Genomic DNA, 22,882 nt, shown 5'->3' with positions numbered 1-22,882 from the left:
ACCAAGCTAGCGATTGAAGAGGCTCTATGTAACATTCATAGTATTTTACATGTATTAATCACTTTTATTGTCCATACAGTAGATTGTAATGTGATGGAAAAAATGAGACCTTCCAGTCTCTCTCTCTGTTGTCTATACAAGCCTGTGGACGATGTGTTGAAGTTATGTAATGCTACTGGATTTCTTTGTGAAGGACTCGGGCCAGACTTTCTGCGACAGTCCAAATGATGTGACTTCATGCATGTTCTTGAGTGTCACATCTCAGAGCCTCTCTGCACTCTGGAGTCCAGCACAACACAGAGGCTCCGCATACTATATGAGCCCCTTTAACAGAGATAAAGACAGAACGGCAGTGTTTTTTACTCTGAGAATCTTTGACTCAACTTTAATGACACAAGAATAATTAAACCTAAACAGAATTACTCATAGATTTAAGCATTTATTGCAGAGACAGTAACAGGTTAATGACAGTAAAACCTTTGATAAAGTGTGATTTAATTAACACATTTGTTGACTGCAGGTTATGTTTACAACCCATCACTCCACCCATCCATCTACTATCCAACCATCCAGGGTCACAGCAGTGGCAGACAGCTGAGTAAGGTTTTCTAGACATCCCTCTCCAGCAATGTCTTCCAGCTCCTCCAGGGTTATCCTGAAGTATTCCCAAGCCAGATGGCACTGGGGTCGGGTGCATTGTCAGCCCAGTGGCAGGCGGAGGCATGCTGACCTCCTGCATCATGGACTGGGTCGAGGGACTTGTATCTCTCTGCCAGGGTGGAGCCGTGTTTCCCTCACCAGATTCTATTATTATTTTTAATAAATTTTTTCTTTGGAAATGTAATTACATGTTGGTTAAAATAAATACCTTGATTCATGACAGATCATGATTTTTCATCTTCACTGTCAGGTCATACAGTCTCAATTATTATTGTTATTATGATGTGAATTGTGAAGTCGAGTTCAGAAGAAGCTGTGGCTGCTGCTAAATTGTATCTGGAACCCAGAAAGAATAAGTGGCACAGATCCTGTGCTACATGCAGGAGGACTCTGTCTGTCTCTGTGTGTATGTATGTGTGTCCGTCTGTCTGTGTGTGTGTGTGTCTGTCTGTCTGTAGAGCGACAGACGGAACTAGTTTTCAAACGTAGTCGTGAGTTATTTTTAAACGTGGGTGTATTATTTGATATTCAGCAGCACCTGGAGGCAGCACGAGGGAGCGCAGCGCGTTTACGTCACAGACTAACGTGCCTCTCCTACAGCTCAGCAGAAGAGACCCCAATCAATCAGCCAGTCATCGGTGTGCATCCATGTTGCAGGTCCTCGGTGTGGAGCAGAGAGCCTGCGGCAGACACACAGGCTCGTCCCGGAGCATCACCGCCTTCTTCCTCCACTCCCGAGCTGCGTCCTCACTGTTGTCCGTGTTTCTTTGGTTTTTCTGAGTCCTCTCCTCCTGAGAACCGGGGGATGGGGGAATGATCAGCACCGACTCCCCTCCGCCTTCGCCTCCTCCTCCTCCTGCTCCTCCTTCAGTCGGTATTCGTGTCCCCTGTCAGTCGTTGGAGCTGTGTCCAGGATGCGGGGCCCGCTGCTCGGCCAGGCTGCGGGTTTTGCGGCCCTGTTGGCGCTGAGCACCTGCTTGACAGGTGAGGAGCTGCTGCTACCTGCTATCATTCAAACACAGGCTGCATTAACTCTGCGTATGTCTGTGGTCCAGGCAGTGGCCTCAGGTATTCAGGCATCTTCTGTGTTCCGTATATGTCTGACTCCCCTGAGGGACCTCCACTGTGTCCATGGCACCAAGTGACCTGCAGTACTGGGTGGTGTTTAGTGGTGTTGATGATCTCCCGTGGTTACACAGTGTGGACTGTGTCAGTGGGGTCCTGGTACTCAGCATAGTGACTGTGTGATGACCTTAAATTGCCTGATTTTAGGGTTAGGTCATTAGTTCATTGTCTCAGGGACAAAAATAAAATCATTAATTGAGTAGCAGCTTAAACTAAATTTATTGACAAAACAACAATTTAAAGACATCACCTTGAATTTTATATTGAAAATTTGTGTTGTGTCACCCTCCAGCCTTAAAATTAGTGTGCAAAAATGTGTGTCTATGGGCTGTCTTTTACTCTCTAATATCTGCATTGGCATAGGCCCCTGAATTCAGGACTGGTCAGGCTTTGTTTCTGTATTGTTTTAGTTTTTGTGTTATTGTACCCTAAAGCTGTGGAGTCAGTGCTGAAAGGACTTGTCTTAACTGAATAGTAGATTTATAGAAAATAAATTGACAACAGCTTTGATCAGCATGTATTGAGTGTCTAAATCATTTAGCAACTTAAACAGACAATAGACAAGTTTTATGCTTCACTGCACCATATCAAGTAAACGTTGCTTCCAAAATGTAATGGCTGTAGAAAAATGACACCATCAGTGTTCACATCAGTTTCCTGAAAACCTTTGTCTGCTGCTGGGTATAAAACAGAAAAAGAAAAATTAAGGCTGACTGGTGATCCATTAAGGCTGATGGCCTGCCACCTTTTCTATCTGATTTCACTTCTCCATCATTAAATGAATGTGTAAAGCTCACATTGTACCTTGTTGTTGGTGGTTGCTACTCTTAGAACAGAAAGCAATCTGGTTGTCTTTACAACAATATTAGGCTACTTCTGGGAGAAGTAAGGGAAAGCTTGTCGTTCTGTCTGGCTTCTAAAATGTTTTCTTTCTTTTAAATGGAATATCTATCTTAAGCTATTGGTGGGGAAAAACATTATCACACTGATTGAGTAGTTTATAATATGTCCAAAAATACTGAAAATGTCCATTATATTTCCAGTAACTCCAGTAAAGGTGATGTCCTCAAATTGCTTGTTTGCTGATGGACTAGTTACTAAATTGTTTCAACTATAGATGAATTGATATAAAAGTAATCAGTCATGTTAGCTGTGTGTACTAAAATGCACATTGTAGTTTCTGAATATGTGAGGATGAGCTGCATTATATTACCCATCAGAGCCACTGCCAGCCTTTCTTTTGTGAATATCTTGGAAGTTTTGAGCAAATAGTGTTTATCCTGATGAAAATGGCCTACAGTGGTAATCAGTACTGATTAGTATGATCCTGTGTTTACAGTATATCACAACCAATAGGACTAAGTCCTCATTGCAACATTCAGTATAATGATAGGGGATAGAAATGATAAAATACAGAATGCTAAAGTCTGTTCTAAAGACATACTTGAGTCCTAAAGAGTCTAGGAGTGGTGATGTTTAAATAAGCTGCGTTACATACATTTTCACTCTGAAGCTGTAGTGCCTGTGTGTCAATGTTGTGTCCACAGTGTGTCCAGGCTTCTCCACCAGTGACATATGCTGGGAGACCATACAACACTAATAAGATTTGGCTTTGAGGTGGGAAATGGAGGCAGAGAAATGTTTTCAGGGTGTGTCACAGGGCATGATGGTGTCACAGCCTTCATTATCAGCACAGGTGTTGGCTGTGCTCTGGTTGTCCTCACAAACACATTCCTGCTGTCAGAAGTGAAGAGCTCTCTGTCACTGACCTGGAGGACCACGTGACATCACACACACTCTACTCCTCTGTCATTTTATTCAGCATGCTGTCTCATCATATTGTGATGCACTCCAACACTCCTTGTGTTTCCTTCATCGTGTCCCACCACAGCACTAGAATCAACATTTAAACCGTCCCGTGACACAACTGTACGACTCCTCTGAAACAGGGAGAATGACATTCTTTTATGTACGTACTGTTAATTAACTGTAAGGCAAAGCTTTAAGATATAATGTGTTACGACCCTGGCTCAAAGGAAGCACCGTAAAGGAGTCTGTGTTCCGTAAAACTGACTTAAAGCAATAGTTCACTCTAGAACGAAATTCAGTCATTATCGACTCACCCTCATGCTGATGAGAAGTCCGGTGTAGTTTCTTATTCCTCAAAGTGCAGCTGGAGACCCGCGGGGGTACCCTCCTGCAGCAAAAATCCATATGATGGGCGTAAATGGTGTCCGAGACGAAAAGGTCTCTATCGCGAGTTCTGTTGATCTTGTCTGGTGTGGCTTCCGTAGTGCAAGCGGCTGTGAGGGAGACTCTCGTGCACACGGAGCGTGCCTCCAGGCAGATATAGTATAGTGACTGTTTAGGCTAGAAAAATGTACTAAATGACATCGTTTCGAGTAAACTTTGGATGTCGCCACTTCAGGACACTTGGATTGCAGTGGACGAGCAGTATGGAGGAATATTACAAAGTTTTTGTGTAGTTTTATGGACCTTTTCGTCTCGGGCACATTGACGCCCGTTATATGGATTTTTGCTGCAGGAGGGTACCCCCGCGGGTCTCCAGCTGCACTTTGAGGAATAAGAAACGTCACCGGACTTCTCATCAGCATGAGGGTGAGACGATAATGACTGAATTTCATTCTAGGGTGAACTATTCCTTTAAGAAGTCACTTCTTAAGTCAGTTTTATTTATATAGCCCAAACTCACAAATTACAGGATCTGTATGGTCTGTACAGTGCACCCATGTGCTTAGATTAGTTGGGGTAATGAAAAACTCCTCCCAAAAATGGACAAAGAAAATGGATTCAGGAGGAAAACTGAGCAGGCTGAGGCATCGCCGCAAACTCCTCTACACCTTGAATCTGGAAGAGGACACACCACACAAAGAATATTAACAAAATAATAATAAAAAAAAAAAATCAGAAGGTATTGTCCGGATTGTCCAGCAGAGAGGAGGAGGAGGAGGAGGAGGAGAGAACTAGAGAAAGAGAGATACTCACTGAGGGAAATGGAAACAAACTAGAATTGCACTCATTAGAGCGCATACCTCTGCCAAGGCCCAACAGTCCCCTTTTGTACTCACTCATAGATTCCAGCCACCGGATTTTTTTCATCAACATTCATGCTTTATTCCCTGAGAAATCAACGAAAATTTTGAAAGACACCCTATCTCACAATGTTAAAACAAATTCCTGGATCTGTCCCGTTATCTGGAGCCACACCAAGAGTTAATGGGGTCTATTCTGTGCTGAGACTTATCCTCCATCCAAGTTTCATGGAAATCTGTTCAGTAGTTTTTGTGTAATCCTGTTGACCAACAAACAAATGGACATGTGTGAAAACATAAGTTCCTTGGCGGAGGTAATAATGTCTATAATATTGAATAGTATCATATTTTCCGAAATGGTTATCGTACCTTGAAAATCTTGTTGTGTCTTGCAACCCTCTGTCTCATCCCACACGAAATTAAACAGTAATACCACATTTAAACAGACCAGGGCTTAATTAAATGGAATCAATTAAAATGGAAATGAATCCACCATAAAACCTGATGTAAAAAGGACTAAACACAGGATGTTAAAAGACTAAAACACACAGAAATACTGATAAATAAATGAATACATTTCATCAGTGAAATCAGCGAATTGTTGCTCAGGTGTCATGGTCATGGATTGGCTGTCATCACATGACCTGACCTGGAATTGCAGTCATTGTGGTCATATATCAAAGATGGTCTGTAGTGTTGTGTATGTTATTATCACGTGACAGAAACTCCAAACGTTGGTCATAACAACTATCTCTGCATCAAAAGTGGGATTGTGGTCAGTGAGCAGACCTGTAAATGTCTTCTTCTTGTGGAAGTGCAGATTAAAGATATCACTGGAATTTGAAGGCAGTGGAGTTTCATTTCTTGGTAGTTTTACAAGCCTGTGAAGCCTCCAGCCCCTTGGTCTAGGGAAGGCTTTCACATGTAAATTAATTTGTGAATATATTCACAAGAACTAGTTCCAAAAATAACCTGGCCTCATACATAATCTCTGATGAGGTACCTGCAATAAGATGGTGGAACATGAAGGATTATGGGTCTGTGTAGCTACACTGACCAGCAAGACAGTCTCTAAGACGAGTCCTGAACACCATGCAAAAATTAACCTCATTCAGTCTCATTCTGGGTTGGGGAGTTGGAGGTCTGGGCCTCTGGCTTGGCTGCAGTCCCTGATGAACGGAGACCAGGCTTCCACTCGGCTATTAAACCACACATAACCTGATTAGGACCTGTGTTGTGTGAAGGAGGCTGCTGCTGCTGCTGCTGTAGACTCATGGACGCCCTGTACTGCTGCTCTGCATGGCTGCAATAACATCACCATGTTCTGCTCAACGGAGAGCTTTTTCACAGATGACTTTTGGCTAAAAATAGCCCAGTGGGCTACAACTTGGCTCAGATTTGTTTAGATTTTGGCAAAGTGGCACCATTAAAAGTTTGGTGAATTAACTATAAGCTGTTTCTGTGTGTAATGTATCCATGGATGTAGAGACAACTACCACTAGATTACTTTAATGCTGAATCCATTCATTATCAGCACACCCACCAGTGTGACTTGTCTTTTTCTCAAATTCAAATTCAAATTCAAAAGGGGCTTTATTGGCATGAAAGTTCAACAACAATTTTGCCAAAGCATATGTCCAAACATCTGGACAGAACACAACAAATAACAACACCAACACAACACCAAGATTGATTTACATTCCAATTATATATACAGTATATACAGTGTGTGTGTGTGTGTGTGTGTGTGTGTGTGTCGGTCACACTGTCCCTCAGGTTGTTGCATGTTGACACATATTGGGCAGCAAGATATGCCCTGTCTCCTTCTCCCAGGAGTATTTTTAATTTTGAGAGGTCATTCAGCTCTTTGAACTCTGAGATTACAGAGTTGAAACTTGTTAAAATAAATGTTCCTCGTTTCGTTGAATGTTTTACATTGTAGGAGAAAGTGCATCTCCGTCTCAACTTCACCTGTTGAACAGTGACCACATATTCTATTTTCTTTTGGTTGCCATGATTATTTGTGTCTTCCTGTTTGGATTGTCAGTTTGTGGTCACTGAGCCTGTACTTGGTGAGGATCTGTCTCTACTTTCTATCTCTGACAGTAGAGAGATATTCTGCTAATTCATAATCTCTTTTTAGGGCTAGATAACATTCTAATCTACTTTGGCTTTTAGTTTCTTCTTTCCAATGTTCCAGATAGGTTTCTTTACATTGTGTTATAATTTGCTTTACTCTGATTGGTGTTTGGAGAGCAGTGTTGTTGTGAGGCTGGTCAGACTGTGTCTGAGAGGGGACAGTTAGCCTCAGTACCAACTGAAATAGGGGACTCTTTTCTGGGCTCAGCTCTTGAGTTTGGAGGGCTTTGGAGTGGAGGGTGTCTCGGGAGCTGGATTTCAGGTGGTTAAAAAAGTTGAGCGTTCTCTGTTGAATGTTAATTATCAGTGGGTATCTGCCTAATTCTGCTCTACATGCATTTGTTGGTGTGTTTCTGTGTACGTGTAAAATGTGTCTGCAGAATTCTGCATGTAAAGACTCTGTTGGATGTTTGTCCCAACGGGTCACATCATTGTCACACATTGGCTAAAAATAGCCCAGTGGGCTACAACTTGGCTCAGATTTGTTTAGATTTTGGCAAAGTGGCACCATTAAAAGTTTGGTGAATTAGCTATTAGCAGTTTCTGTTTGTAATGTACCCATGGATGTAGAGACAACTATCACTAGATTACTTTTAATAATGAATCCAACATTCATTATCAGCACAGCCACCAGTGTGACTCGTCTCTCTCTATCTGTCTTTGCACATGTCTCACCTATTAGCATAGAGAATTAGAGCAGATTGTGGTGAGAATGCTTCAGGAAACAATTTCAGTACCTGGTGTTTAGCCCGACCATACAGTGCGGACAGATGTTTGAGAGCTGGAAAGGAGCTCATGTTGTTCATGTCAATCATATTTTCATGACCCTTTTTGTTTGACTATTTAAAATGTATCACACTTCAAACTGTATTTGTATGAATGCACCTGTCAGGGATGCATGATGTGGATGTTTTTCAACTGATACCAATAACTGATAATTACCTCCCTCTTGCAATCGATAACTGATAAAAAAGGATAATTTTTTTCTGTATTTTAAAAACTTCCAAACGTGCAGTTTATGTGCACCTTAGGGTAAAAAGGCGACCCTCTCTGTTCTATAAAAGCCTCTATTTTTGTATTGAGTATTTAATACAATTGACAGGTCTAATTTGACAGATTATTTTAAAAGAGCAAAATGCTCTCTAAAAGCCAAAGAGTCAGAACTGTTCTTTGTTTTTGTGGGTAATCATGAGAGTGATTCTCACTACATTTTAGCCTTTTTCCATCAAACTGATCATACTTACTGGACTAATGCCTGGTCTTTGTTATCAATCACAGGACGAATGTGTGTGGTGACCACATCATACAGTATAGTAGTGGCAGCTTAGGAGAGAATACTTTGGCTCCAAATGTGCAATTAGTTAGCCAGTGAAATTTGACAACAGGAAAGGGCTCGTCGTCAAGTGCGATACATTCTGTGTTTTTGTTGATAATTGCTTTGGCCTTTGGATTATCCTTAAAACTTCCTGCAGTTTTCAGATGCCTGTTGAATAGGCACTAGTTTAGGCATTGGAGCACTCATCTTTTATAATGTGGCAAAGCTAGCTGCTTTGTATTCATTTAACACACTTTTGTGGCAATGACAACTTCTTAAGTGACTCAACCATAAGATTGGTTGTGTTAAAACTCACAGACTTTTTTTCTATCTCTCTGAACCCTTGCTGAACATGTATTGCAAATTGCAATAGCGTTGTCTTCCTCTGAAACTGTAAAAAAACCCATCCGTATGGGCGACAACATCTTTGAACCGCTAGTATGCTGTGCATGTTGTCATTCTACTCCCCCCTTCCTCTCCTCTGTGTTAGGGGAGCAGCATAGCACCACCTACTTATTCGGGGGAATTATAGGCTATGATTTAATTTTTGGAATAATAAATAGTAAATTAAATTTCCCGTTATTGGGCTGATAATTCATCAGCGGGATAATTACAGTGCATCCCTAGTAACTGCATTTAACTGTAATTAGTCTGCAGACATGTCAGTGATCAGTGATCTACCAGGCATACCCTATGTATAGCTGCACCGTGTGGCCTGACGGTATGACGGTCAGCAGTGTCACTGTCAGGGCTGTGAGAGCATACACAGCATTGAAGCTTCCTCGTTGACTGACATTTCCATCTTGGTGAAAGTCAGTGCTGTGGAGTGATGTGAGTGGGAGCCGGTCCCTGCATTCAGTATCTGCTGGATTTCACTTCACCTCAGCACAACAGAGACATGAAAGAAGTGACTCCGCACAAATCAGTTTGTCTGGAGCAATGCAGCAACACAGTTTCTAAATTAGACATACTTCATACTTTATTATAACCATCCACTAACACACAGAGCTGTTATTTAAAAAGATTTGATCAGTGTTCTAACAGATGCTTTAATAAGGTTTCTGTGAGTGCTTCTGAATTTACTTGTCTATTTTAAGACTTACTGTGAACCTCGACTTTAAGCCACAGATGGATGGGACTGCTTAATTTCACAGGATATGAATCCAGAATAGAAAAAGTATTATTTAAATTGCTTGCAAATGAATTGTGTCTCTCCTTGACTCACCCAGACCTAGATGTAAGGCAGCAACAATGAAGGTTTAGCACACCTCAACCGCTTCACATGGAGCTGGATGCCTGTCTGGTGCTCTCAGTACAGGAAAAAGCTTAAGGAACGAAGTCCAAGGTGTGTTGGAGCACACAGATTCATACCACCAGCTTTTATTAAAAGACTGATGTTAGAGTCTGATGAAAACACAGAGAAAAAATGCAACCAGTTGAAAAAGCAACCAGGTTAATTAGCACCTAAGCCTCAAACAGGCCGCCTGGATTTATTTTGTTGTTTTGGCTGTAAAAATGTCAGAAAATGTGCTATGAGTAAATGCTTTTGCCCCTTTTTCCAGGATTACTTCAACTTTCAATATCTGGCAATTATTTGACATTACTGTATGTTTTGAGTTTAACTATAAAACAAAGGAATTCTGATGTATACACCTCCTCACTGGGCCGAACCAATGTTCTGACACACAAAATCTCTGTGACTCAGGACATTCCAATCAAACAAAAATCCTACCAGTCTCCCATGCAAAACTCAAAGTGATAAAGGAGTTAGTGGAGGAAATGCTGGCAGCTCACATCATCGAACCCTCATCCTCGGCTTTGGCGTCTCTCGTGGTCCTCATTCCAAAAGAAGATAGGAAGCCCAGGTTTTGTGTGAATTACATTAAACTTAACGCAGTGACATACACCAACGCTTACCCTCTGCCCCCCTATACAGGACATTCTGGACTCACTTGCTGGTTCTGTTGTTTTCTCAACCATCGACCTCAACAACAGCTGGCTGGTCTCTCCACCCATCTTAGGGCATCCAAACCTCGACCTCACTTTTGTTGTTTACACTGATGCCAGTGACGTGGGTCTGGGAGTTGGGCTTGTTCAGAAGACCGGGCTTGGAACCGAAGAAGTTCTGGCATATGGCAGCAGGAGCTTAAACCAGCGTAACTATTCAGCCATTGAGAAAGAGTGTTTGGCAGTGGTGTGGGCTTGGAGTTATTAACTGGACGGAGGATTCTTTACCGTCGTCACTGACCACTCAGCGCTGCTATGGGTCTTTTAAAATCCAAAGACCCAGTGCATGCCTCACCCGGTGTGCCCTCCGGCTACAGGAATTTACTTTTACTGTGAAATACAGGAAAGGAAAAAATAACACCATTCCAGATGCCTTGTCCAGAGCCCCTCATGATCTCACCACCCCTCCCAGAAACTTACCACCAGCCTGCGCAGTACACTGTCAGTCAAAGGGGAAGAAGAAAAGGATCTGCCAGTCTCCGATGATCAAATATGGAGAGAGCAGCAAGCACCCAAGACTGCCAGCACTTGTACCAGGCTATGATGGACAAGGGAGAAGTCACCTTAACAGACTCCACAAAATATACCATTTTGGAGGACAAAATCTATCAGGTGATACAATTTCCTCACAAAACGATCTTTCAAATCCTCATACCTCAGAGCAACCGAAGACAGTTGCTGCAGATGTTTCACGAGGACCCCTTGGCCGGACATCTTGGTAGATATAAAACCTACAGGAGACTACAAGCTCTGGCATATTGGCCTCACATGAGCCTTGATGTTAAGAGTTTTGTTCAAAACTATCAAGTGTGTCAGCGATTCAAACCTGAGAGTCGCAAGGTTGCTGGGAAATTGCAGCAGATTGTGATAAACCAACCCTGGGAGATGCTGGAAGTGGACCTGATGGACCCCTTTCCTAGGAGCTCCACTGGAAACGTCTACCAGTTTTTGGTTTTTTTTGTGGACTATTACACCCGTTGGGTGAGGCTATTTCCTCTACGAAAAGCCACAGCAATGCTATAACAAGAATACACACCCAGGAAATGCCCACCAGATGGGGAGTTCCCAACTACATTCTGTCGGGCCAGGGAAGCCAGTTCATCTCCTCCATCTTCAAAGCCACCTGTGACAAATGGAGCCTGAAACAAAAAATTATCTCAGCCTACCACCCCCAAACTAACATGACCGAGAGAATAAACCGAACATTAAAAACAATGATTGGCTCCTATGTAGGAGAGAACCACAAACACTGGGATAAACACCTACCAGTGTTCCATTTGCTCTCAATTCAGCGGTCCATGAATCCACTGGAGTCACACCTGCTGAACTGAACCTTGGACGAGCCCTCCGAAGACCTGCAGATGCCATTCTCCAGGCCCAGGATGCCACGCCAAACACCTCTAACTACAAAATAATGACCAAACAAAAAAGACAAAAAAGAAATTATGACAAAACTCACAGAGAACAGCACTTTCAAGAAAACGACAGAGTATGGCTCCGGTCCCATCCATTGTCCAAAGCAGAAAAACCTCTAGTCCGTCCCCAGAGTGCGCGTCATAGCTTTGCCAACCCCTGGTAACGAGCTAAAATGTCTGTATTTCCTCTATTTACCCATTCAGTAAGTGGATTAGTTCTCTTCTCCAACCTGTACACTATAAAGTCACTGGAAAGTCACCCAGCTCCCAGGCTGAGCATTCCCTGGAGCTACACAGCGCACTGACTGGAATACAGGAGGTAAACTCCATTGTCGGAGGATATCCAAGATTGCCCATTTGATGCAAGAGGCATCACTTGGTTTTGTTTTGGTGGCCAAGTGTATACTGAGGCTCAAACTGAGTATTTTTTGTTTGTTTGGGAGATCTTGAAGAGGAGTGACTTGTCTGTTGAGAAGAAGAGACACTGTGGATTTGTACTGGGGCACTGAATGTATAAATGCACATTTTTGGTCTGCTAATTTCTTATGTGGGGGTTTCTTATTGCCTGATGATTCCTGGTTGTTAAGTAAGGGGCCATGCACTGAAATACATGGGTCCTTTTTGTAGGGTTGACTAATAACAAAATATATATATATATATATATATATTCTTGTCAGATTTATACTGGCACCCATCAAAACCATCAAACCATCAACCATCAAAATGCTACAACTTTAAATCTAGGCAAGTGGCATTAAATTATATTTTTACCTATTGGAGGCATCGAAATAAGCTGGTAACACAGACGAAAAAACTCCTCACCCTTCAGCAGAATTTACTGTTTTGAATTAAGAATAGGTTATCAATGAGATTCATGTTGCGGGGCTTGTGTTTAGTCGGCATGACTGGAAATGAATTCTAATTCTGTTCAATCAATGCAATACGGTTCATATGACCTGTAGCATGTAGGAATTGTTGGAAGACCATTATGATGAACAATGTTTACAATTATAATGTGATGGCAGTGTCTAGTTTGCACTGGTCAGCGATGTAGCTTATTACCGAGGTAGCTAGCTATATATCCAGCACAGTGACTTTCTAAAATGACACAGTGCAGAAGGTAAAATCTCCCAACATGTAAGGTGTTTCCTGGCTCACGGCTGACTAGCTAGCTGTATTGAGCTGTCAGACAGCATGTGATTGTGAGTCCACCTTATTGTGCGTTCAGTCTAGGTTAAATGCTTCATTGACTGTTTTTGAAAATCCCCAGAATCAGTTTAGTATTAGCGCTAGTTTTGATGATGAACTATCTATAAATATTCAGTAGGGCTGAATGATTTTTGGAAAAGATCTAATTGTGATTTTTCTGGCAGATATTGTGATTTCGATTTGATTCACAATTTCCTTCAAATCAAGCTTCAGTGCAATATTCACAATGTACAGTAACATTAAAACATTAAATGTTATTACTCTAATGCAAGGATGAAAACTAAAGTTAAAAATTGCTTCCAAATGTATTTATTAACAAGAAGCAAGCACGGCTGATGGCTGCAGTTACCCTAACGGCCGCAACGGCCGTCGTGTCACTACTGAGTCTTATTTCTTGATCCTGTCCCAAGTTCCTTTAAGTAAAATACAAAACAATTCCCGGTGTCCCGGTGTGGCTGCTCTTATCATACGGAGTTACACTGGCAAAAGATGCTGTAATTGTAGGCTGTTTGCTACAGTGGGCCTGAGTATCATTTTCACCTGACTTTTTCGTCAGGCACTCGTCATGCAAATGCCTGTGGCGATTTTTCAAGTGCCGGTATAAATTGGTTGTGTTTCTGCTGGATGTTGCAACTTTAGCGCGACAGGTTTTGCACAGTACCTGTTTCTGGTGCACGTCTGCAGCCTCAAACCCGAAAAACTCCCAAATGACCGACGTGCTGTTTTTCTTGGGGATTAAATCCCCTAACTCCACTTCTGGTCCAGCTGAAGCCATTTCAGAACACGTTAAGGAGCAGGTTAATACTGATTGGTTAGCGTGACCTGTCCACGAGTAGCATGCTGCTTCTGATTGGTGAACTTGGCAGGATGGTAGAGAGACGGCATGTATGTGTAAAATAGTTGACACAACAGATCCTGGGTCAGCCAGGAGCGCTGCAAAAACCGCAGCTTTGGTGATCACATGATTGCGTTGTCTGAAATCGCAGTTTCGATCAGAAAACGATAAATCGTTCAGCCTTAATATTCAGTCACTTTCTCTCATCACATGTCATCAGTATGAGAAGCCTACCATGTCACATGTCTGAAGTATACCCAGTGCAGTCAGTGATGGGTGGATGGACACTCTTGTGTGTTTTGATGCTTTAAATGTAATTTCTCTGAGAGATGGATTGCTGTTGTATGTTTGGTATGACCAACAGTTTTATATTTTCAATAAATCTTTGAGTTCAGACCTAAACTCTGAAAACTCTACACTGAAATTCTGTCTCAGTGTAGGTAATTACAAACACTACAATAGTACAGGTAATGCTAGATGTTAAGATGTCATGTTTTGTGTTGCTTATAATGTCATTTTCAGAATAAAAGAGATTTAAAAGAATTAGGAGAGTGTGTTGTACAACATACAACAGAAATTGTTATGATAGTCGATATAAAAATCAACTTTTATTAGATGATTCTCAAGCGTACTTGGTGTGGTCTTGTTTTGTCTTGTGCAGGCTGAAGGGAGGAGGTGGTCTTTTGTGCATTTTCTGTATGTCTATTGTATTTGACCAGCTGACACAATGTGGGTAGTAATATTAATGATAATATTAATTTTCTCTTCAGAGTGGACCAGATTGCATTTCAATGACTAAATCTTCATCCAGGGAAAACACCCCCAGTCCCCCTAGTTGTACCAAGTTTATTCTAGCCAGTTTGTATCCCTGGTAGCGCTGCAGAATCACATTATAATTCTCTGTTTGTCACTATGACTGACACCTTTCATGCTTCACATCAATATGTTTATCAACGTAAACATATTGATCAGTGCAGCCTAAAGATCGAGGAATAAGGTATTTAAACGATTAGATCATGTGATGATGTCTTTAAATAGAGGTTAAGACTGATGTATCACTCTGATATTCTGCTTTGATGTAAGATTGGATATTTATAAATCAACATTCCTGCCTACAGGGCTGCCCATGGAGGCAAGAGTCAAATATGAGACAAGTGCAACAGTTAAGTGCAACAGCATTGGCCTTAAAGAGCCTGCATCTGCCAAACCTCTCCAGAACATTAAGGACACAACATTCAGTACAGCCTTCAGATGGAGTGAAAGAGAAATGAGAGAATGAACAGGTTTCATTTTCTTTGATCAAACACAGGACAAAGGTTGCTAGGAAACTATGGCTTTAGAAGAAAGTGTATTTGACACTGTGGGAATGTCACTGTCAGAATCTCTGATATAATGAATGCTGTAATGTACTTTACAACCTTTTGGCCTTGATAAAGCTGCTCTGCACTCAGCTTTATTTGAATGTGGATTTATTCAAAGCAGTGCAGTTGAATTCACTGGAGAGTTTCACAGTTTTATGTGTGACAGTGACTGTATACAATAAAGGGATTTTCTATGATGTTAAACAGAACAAAATCTCCAAATAGGGTTTGACCAGTCTTGGTTTATGAAAGACAGGTAGAAAAAAAAGGTATGTTTACATGGGAACAAATCTAGTGTGTTTTCTCATTTTCTCATGTTGGAGATTTTTGCAAATGCTTCTCCTTCATTTTACTGTCTTTAATGTCACTGGGTCCAGGTTGGTGCTTACTCGTCTGCAGTAGTGTATTCATTACACTTACAGAAGCCTTTATGAATCATTTAAGTTTTAGCTATTTATTTTCTGTAAATTAACTGGCAGTCTGCAGCTATTTCATCTCAGGCACTCAGGATCACTGTGGTCTACAGTATACTGCAGCTGACAGAAACAGTACCAATGCTTTAACTCTCCATCATCTAGTTGTAAAGTTTTGCATAGATTATTCACTGCTGTTGTAGTCTCCAAGGGCAGGCCACTGTGTGTATGAATGGCATGTATATTTTGATAGCCGCTTTAAACATGACATCAATTGTAGTGCAGCAAGAACCATTACATAAACACATGCAACTCCATTACTGTTGCAAATTAGTAAGTACGGTTTTGAATATTTAACAAAGGCCCAATTTATTGTGCAAAAATAAATGAAACAGAATATAAAAAATTTAAATAGCTGTGCACTCTGCAAATGAGATGTTGTTTTAGTCGCATATTATAGAAGAGTTAAAGTCTTCCATAATACTAAAGAAATGTGCACTTGACCTGTTTTCAGTGTTTAGAGTTTGAGTTATCACTGACGGCCCGACATTAAACCCTGATCATTTCCTCCACGCATTTGTCATCCCTGCCTTTTTTTGCTTGACACACGAACCTGAGACAAACCTTCCATCCTTGACTTGTGTTTCTGTCCGATGACTCACCCCCTGATGATGTCACACCTCCTCAGTTGCCATGGCAGTCGTCATGGCAACCAGTGTCTAGGTTCCTGTAGTGAAGACGAGAGTTATTCTGATGAAGAAGCTAAAGGGGTTAATATCGATAGCTGGGTCTTTTCCCTGTGGCATGGGGAGTACTTCCAGAGACTCCAGGTCTTTTCTTCTCTGTACACTGGGACAGGGCTCAGATGGCTTGTGGTAACTAAGAAAACAATGTGAGAAGTAAATGGATTCACTGTCGCACCATAACAACAAGTGCAACAGATACTCCCTGTGGGGAAGCATATGGAGCAATGCTGGGCTTCTCAGTGAAAGTATTGTAGGGGTGCAATGGAAGATAAACCCATTTAACCCCATTTTATCACTTTTTATTCACATTTTATTCACTTATTCACTGGTAGAATTCTTTTGTGGTTTATTTAATTGTATACATCTATGTATTGTGTGAAAAGGATGAGAATACTATCATGTAAGTTGTATATTACTAGTTAAAACATTTAAACAAGTGTAGAAATAGTCCAAATACACAATTTAAGATTGAAAGAAACATGGTGGTTAAAAATAAAAGCAGTTCAGTGAGTATGTAATTACAATATGAAAGTCTAAGTACTTAATGGCAAGATTTTAACGGTTAGTCTTATGATGATTAGGAGTATATGAACCCTAAAATGTGTGCTTGATGGCACTTAGGCATACACACAGACATGAGAACATCATGTCTGTGTGTATGCTGAAGTGACAGTAACCCACAGTCTGACATGCATAACGACACAGCGTGCAGCGATAGAGGTGGTTTGTTCAAGTGTCCTATAGGTAGATCTCATGAATGTATAACAGACCTGGATGCTAGGGCACCACTCAGGCTTGCTTCCAATTTTGCCCAGTGGCCACTTGCATTATTGCAGCTATAAGTTCCTATGTGGCCCAAAAAGCATTTTCCCGAAAGAGACATCTGTAAAACTTTAGGTTAACAAATTAACCCCGGTTCTCTGAAACATGAGTGAGGTATCTCACTAAGGGACACGCTCCCTGTGCTTGTCCCCAGAAGCTATTTTCCACTACGCCAGTCCTGACTGGCAGACAGACGTGACGTCCGCTCCCTGGAGGATGGACTTCCTACTCCTTATAAAAGCCGGGCGTAACGTCATCAGTCTGAGCAAGCACACCTCTTCCTCGCTCCAGGCAAGGAGGGTGGTCTGGTGAGATACCTCACTCATGTTTCAGAGAACCAGGGTAATTTCTTAACCTGAAGTTCGTTTCGGTATCTCACTATGGGATATAGAGACTCCCGTATTGCCAGACAAGTTCACCTCGAAGACCAGTCATTAAAACACCGCTAATCAACCCACGCTCAAAACTGTGTGACAGTGTGGTTGAAGTAACATCCAACTTATAGAATCTAGAGAAAGTGTGAGGCGTAGCCCGGCTTTTAGCCGCACATATCTCTCCAATAGAAATAACCTGAAACAGTGCCCACGATGCAGCCATACCATGAGTGGAATGAGCATGCAGCCCTGCAGGAGGTCGCAGCCCCTTGCTATCATAGGCCATGGAAGAGCCTCCACAATCCAGTGTGACAAACGCTGTTTTGTAAGAGGCTTCCCCAAGTGTGACGTGGCCTATGACACAAACAGCTGCTCTGATTTTCTGAATCCAGCCGTCTTGTCAACATATGCACGTAACGCACCGGGCAGAGCGCATTCAGGCATTCGTGCTCCTGCAAGGAGAAAGGAGGAGGATAGAACGCCGACAGCTCAGTAGGGCAGCATGACAGTGCCGGGTTAAAAACCTTTGGCACAAACGCAGGATTGGGCTTCAATAAAACCTGCATTAAAAACTGCATAAATGCCGGGTTCACCGACAATGCATGAATGTCACTCACGCGTTTAGCCGAAGCCAACGCGTATAGCAAAGCCGTTTTAAAGGAGAGCAGTTTAAGCCCTACCTGATGCAAAGGCTCAAAATGTGGGCACGACAGTGCATCAAGCACCAAGGATAAATCCCACGGGGCAGCCAAGTTCCTTGACACTGGTTGAAGGCGCCTAGCTCCCTTCATAAACTGACAAACGAGGGGATGCTGACCTGGCGTCATGTCTCCAAAGCCTATGTGACACGCCGATATAGCGGCCAAGGACACTTTGACAGTGGAGAATGCCAAACCTTTGTCCAGCAGCTCCTGCAAAAAACGGCAGAATTACAGAGATGGGGCTCTGGAAAGCTATCACCCCTGTTTTCACGCACCAATCCTCAAATCCCTTTCTGGCACTCTGAATAGTGGCAATGACACTCAGTGGGAGCCCAGTAGTAGCCAGATTCAACCTTCCACGGGCCAGGCCCATAGAGCCATGTGCTCCGGATGAGGATGAAAGATCTCTCCACGCGCCTGCGTCAGGAGATCCCTGCGGAGGGGCAGAGGCCACGGCTGTCCGCGCAGCAGCTGGAATATCTCCACTAGCCAGTGTTTCCCCTGCCAGCGGAGAGCTATCAGGATGAGAGTCAGACCCCTCTCTGGCACTCTGGCGAGAGTAGGAGTGATCAGCTCTAATGGGGCATACAGAAGGACACAAGACCACTCGTGCGCCAAGGCACTCAACCCCATCGGAGCGCTCTGGCCTGTGAGGGAGTAAAACTGAGGGCACTGACCGTTCTCTTCTGACGCAAAGAGATCTACCTTCACTTGGCCGTATCTCTCCCAAATACGAGCCACCACCTCGCTGTGGAGTTTCCAATCCTTGTAGCCAGGGTTGCCCCTAGACAGTAAGTCGGGTTTAGATTGAGCAACGCCACCCACCGTTGAAAAGGTCTCATGTGCAAATGACTGAGCGGAATGACCGTCAAGGCCGATGCCATGAGCCCCAGCAGTCTGAGACATATTCTGAACTTTAGCCTTGTTCCTCTGTGAAAAAGTGTCAGACAAGCCTGAAAGGCTTTCACCCTCTCCGCTAACAGACGCGCTCTGAATGTGGCCAAGTCCAGAGACAGACAGAATGTGATGTTCTGAGTTGGGATCGAAACACTCTTTTCCCAGTTCACCGAGAAACCCAGGGCGGCCAGATGCGACGTGAGCAATCTGGTGTGAGCCTGAATTTGTTCGGGAGACTGTGAGGCTAGAAGCCAATCGTTTATGTATGTCGCTAAGCGCATTCCCCCCTCTCTTAGGGGGGCAATGGCAGCTTCGGTGCATTATACAAACACCCACGGACTTAATGAAAGGCCAAACGGGAGCACCATATACTCGTATGTTATGCCCTGGAAGGCAAACTGGAGATATTTTCTGTGCGGGGGATAAATAGGGATGTGAAAGTATGCGTCCTTCAGGTCTACGGATATGAACCAATCGCCTGAACGCACAAATCGTATCAGAGGTGTGTGCATCAACATCCTGAACTTGTACTTACTCATGTATTTGTTCAGAGCACGCAGATCCAATATGGGTCGCAGACCCCCGCCTTTCTTTGGGACCAGAAAATACCTCAAAAAGAAACCGCTCTGTCTCTCTTCCGGTGGTACTATTCAGATAGCCTTTGTTCAGCAGATAGTTGATTTCCTCCTGCAAAATACAAGCTTTTTCCCCTTGCGCCCTCAATTGCAAAACCATGTTGAATCTGGGCGGGGTGGACGCAAACTGGAGTTTTCAACACCCAGTTCGACGCCACGCACGCACGCCACTGTTGAGCCCGCTCTGCTAGTGGACCTAATGGTGGTCTCGCTGCTTAGCTGGGCTGGGCAGTGGGTCGCGCAGCCGCGGTGCTCAGTCTGTGCTGTCCAGCAGACAGACTGGCCCGCTGCACCACCAGTGGGGTTATGTCTCCCCCCTGTGGCATTATGTGGGGCTGTACGGCCATGTTCTGTTTCTTCTTTATTTTTGTTTTCATTAATGAATGTGGCTGCACCCTTGGTTTTGAACCTGGATGTGCACCAGAAAACATTTATATTAATGATTTCAGGGGGAAGGGACACTGGTGTGTTCTGTGCACTGGTGTGTGCTTTTGTGACATAGCTGGGGCTCCACAGAGCTCCCTGCAGGTCTGACCTTCCTCCTCTTCACCTGGCTGTGAACTGCGAGTGCTGGCACGGCCTATGCACGCCTCTTGAGGGGCCCGGAACATGGCCTCTGTGAATTTGGCGAGAACAGAACATTTTTCAGAGGGGGTGAAACAGCGTCTGACTGGGCCTGCCAGCCGCCTCCGAGGACAGTGCTCTAGGTGGCGCATCGCTTCTTTTTACCCCTGTGAGTGGCAGGGGGGGCCGCTTGGGTCCCCTGCGTCACATTGGCAGCAAAGGGCTTCTTATCCCATGCACCTTTTAAGTTCAGGTTGCTTGCTCTGGGCGCCCGCCTGGGCTTCAAGCTGGCGTTTGGGGATGCGGTAACCCGGCCGGGTCACAACTTGGGCAAATGTCTGCCAGAGGGGAGGAGGTAGCATCTTCCTGGGGAGACACAGTTGAAGCGCTTCACCCTCCTTTTTCTTTCCTCGCATCGTCTCTGTATGGTGGCAACCGCTTGGGCGAAAAGGGCTTTCGTGTGCACAGGGACGTTGAGGAGCTGAGCTTTCTCCTTCCGAGAGAGACTGGAGAGGTTCAGCCACCTAGCTCTCTCTTGAGTGACCATCAGGGCCATGGCTCTTCCGGAGGCTTGGACGGTGCACCTGTGTAGACGCAGACAGAGGTCTGTTACCACGCACACTTCGTCCCACAGGGCTAGGGTGGGTGATGCTGACATGTCATCCTGCAGTTCAGCCTGGTAGGCCAGTAGCAGCGACGATGCGTTCAGGGCCCTCACTGACATGGCCACCACTTTGTAGCTCTTTTGAAGAGAAAACTTATTGAAGATTGAAAACACTCAGCTTTTGATGGCAGAGCAGGGCCCGCTGCCATCATGGTGGACTTCTGCGAGGGATGGAGGTGGGATGCCAGCAGAGGTTCAACTGGAGGAAGGTGGGAGAAACCTTGCTCTTCCATGTTGGCTCAGTCCAGTGCCGAGCCTCCCTGGACGAGGTTCTTGGCAGCGAAAGGATTGCTCCAGGACCGAGTCGCCTCCTCCAGGCACTCCGGGAAGACCAGCAGGAATTGTCAGGCAGAGGATTTGACCTTGGGCAGCCTTCTTCCCTCGTAACGAGATGTGGTGGCCTCAGTGGGGGTTTCTGGCCACGCAATGCCAAGCTTTTGCAGCCGCAGGTTCTCGTCGTCATCGTCAGACCCGAGGCTAATGGACTTGTCCCCTGAGTCGAAGTCATCTCCCGCGATGTCACAGTGCTCAGCCATCAGGCAGGCCTCGGGCTCATCGTGGTCAGTTAGCGGAGCAATATCACCAAGCTGTTCGCCCCAGCTGCCACTTGTAGGGATGGCGTTTCTCTCGAGACTCTCCGCTAACTCCTGTGACGGGGGGTTGGTTACCCCCATCATTGGGTCCGCTGTCGACAGGCTAGCTTGGCGTGCTAGCCTGCGCCAGTGAATCTTAATTGACAGGCGTGCACAATGCTCAAAAGAAGCCAGGGATGCTAGCGCGGTCTGGGCATGTTGCAGCCTGAGGCACACAGCACAAACAGAGTGGGTGTCTGCTCCCGAGATCTTGTTGCCGCACGCACACATCCTCGCCGGTGGCCTGACTGTTTCCATGGTGAGGGAAGGTACAGGCTCCGACATTCTGTTAGCTCCGTTAAGGATGGAAGCAGCCACTGTTTGGAGTCTAGCTGTTGCACTCAGATAGCTTTACAGCTTCAGGTAATGTAGCATTCGGCGACCAAGTGGTTAGCCCGCTCTGTGAGCTGTATTGCTAGTTCAGCTACACCTGCTGTCTGAGAGCTTGCTTCTGGGAGCGAGAAGAGGTTTAAGACTGAATTGATGACATTACGGCCGGGTTTTATAAGGAGGAGGAAGTCCCTCCTCCAGGGAGCGGATGTCACGTCTGTCTGCCAGTCAGGACTGGCGTAGTGGAAAATAGCTTCTGGGGACAAGCGCAGGGAGCGTGTCCCATAGTGGGATACCGAAACGAATGTTGAAAGAGAACTGTTGATAGGACATATCCAACTGCAACCAAAGACCATTATGACTTTAGCTGTCAGGAACTTTTGATCCATGGAGGTTTATATTTGTAAAACTTTACTTGACCTGAAAATTTGTGATGTCATCAAAATGTATAATCTATGGGCAGAGCATGAAGAAAACTCTACAGCACATATTCAGTCCGTATTAGCAGAAAACTGCCTGTCCATTCTTCTTTGTCCTAATTATCTGTAGTTCCAAAGCTGTAGAGCTCAATGACCTGACACAGCAGTTGGGAGTAATGAAAGAGTGCTAAAGCATATTGTGATGACTTTAGCCTTGAGACTCCCCCTCTTTACTGTTTACTCTTCATCAAGGTGTTTTTTGTCCTGTATACTGCCTGACAGTTGGCCTCCAGGAACATCCTCTCCCACTCATACACTGTCATATATCACACCTGCCCTCCACCTGCAACCAAACAATATCACAGCAGCGGCCCAGGCGAGGTCAAGCTGCCCACTGTCATCTGTTCTCAAGGGAAAGGGACATTTCAAAGCTGGCATTTTCCCCAAGATGCCTATGATAGCCGATGATAACAGCCGATGATGATAGCCAAGCTTTATTACATGAAGCTTGGCTATCATCCTCGACCTTCAAATAAACAACTATCACTTAGTGTCTCTCAAGAATA

At 44.1% G+C, this 22,882-nt stretch overlaps 1 protein-coding gene across 1 annotated transcript in view; it reads left to right on the top strand.

The window, feature by feature from the left end:
- The first annotated feature begins 442 nt into the window (after positions 1-442).
- npdc1b (neural proliferation, differentiation and control, 1b) overlaps positions 443-22,882 on the top strand; it is a 46,854-nt gene continuing 24,414 nt past the window's right edge. The window contains exon 1 of the mRNA XM_073466858.1: positions 443-1,644. Within this exon, the coding sequence (XP_073322959.1) occupies positions 1,575-1,644 (70 nt within the window). The 5' untranslated portion in view covers positions 443-1,574. The remainder of the gene's footprint in view (positions 1,645-22,882) is intronic.

This window comes from Pagrus major, chromosome 5 (genome assembly GCF_040436345.1).
Source record: "Pagrus major chromosome 5, Pma_NU_1.0".
Lineage (NCBI taxonomy): Eukaryota > Metazoa > Chordata > Actinopteri > Spariformes > Sparidae > Pagrus > Pagrus major.
The sequence above is the reverse complement of the archived record's forward strand: the minus strand, read 5'-3'. Positions and strand labels throughout refer to the sequence as shown.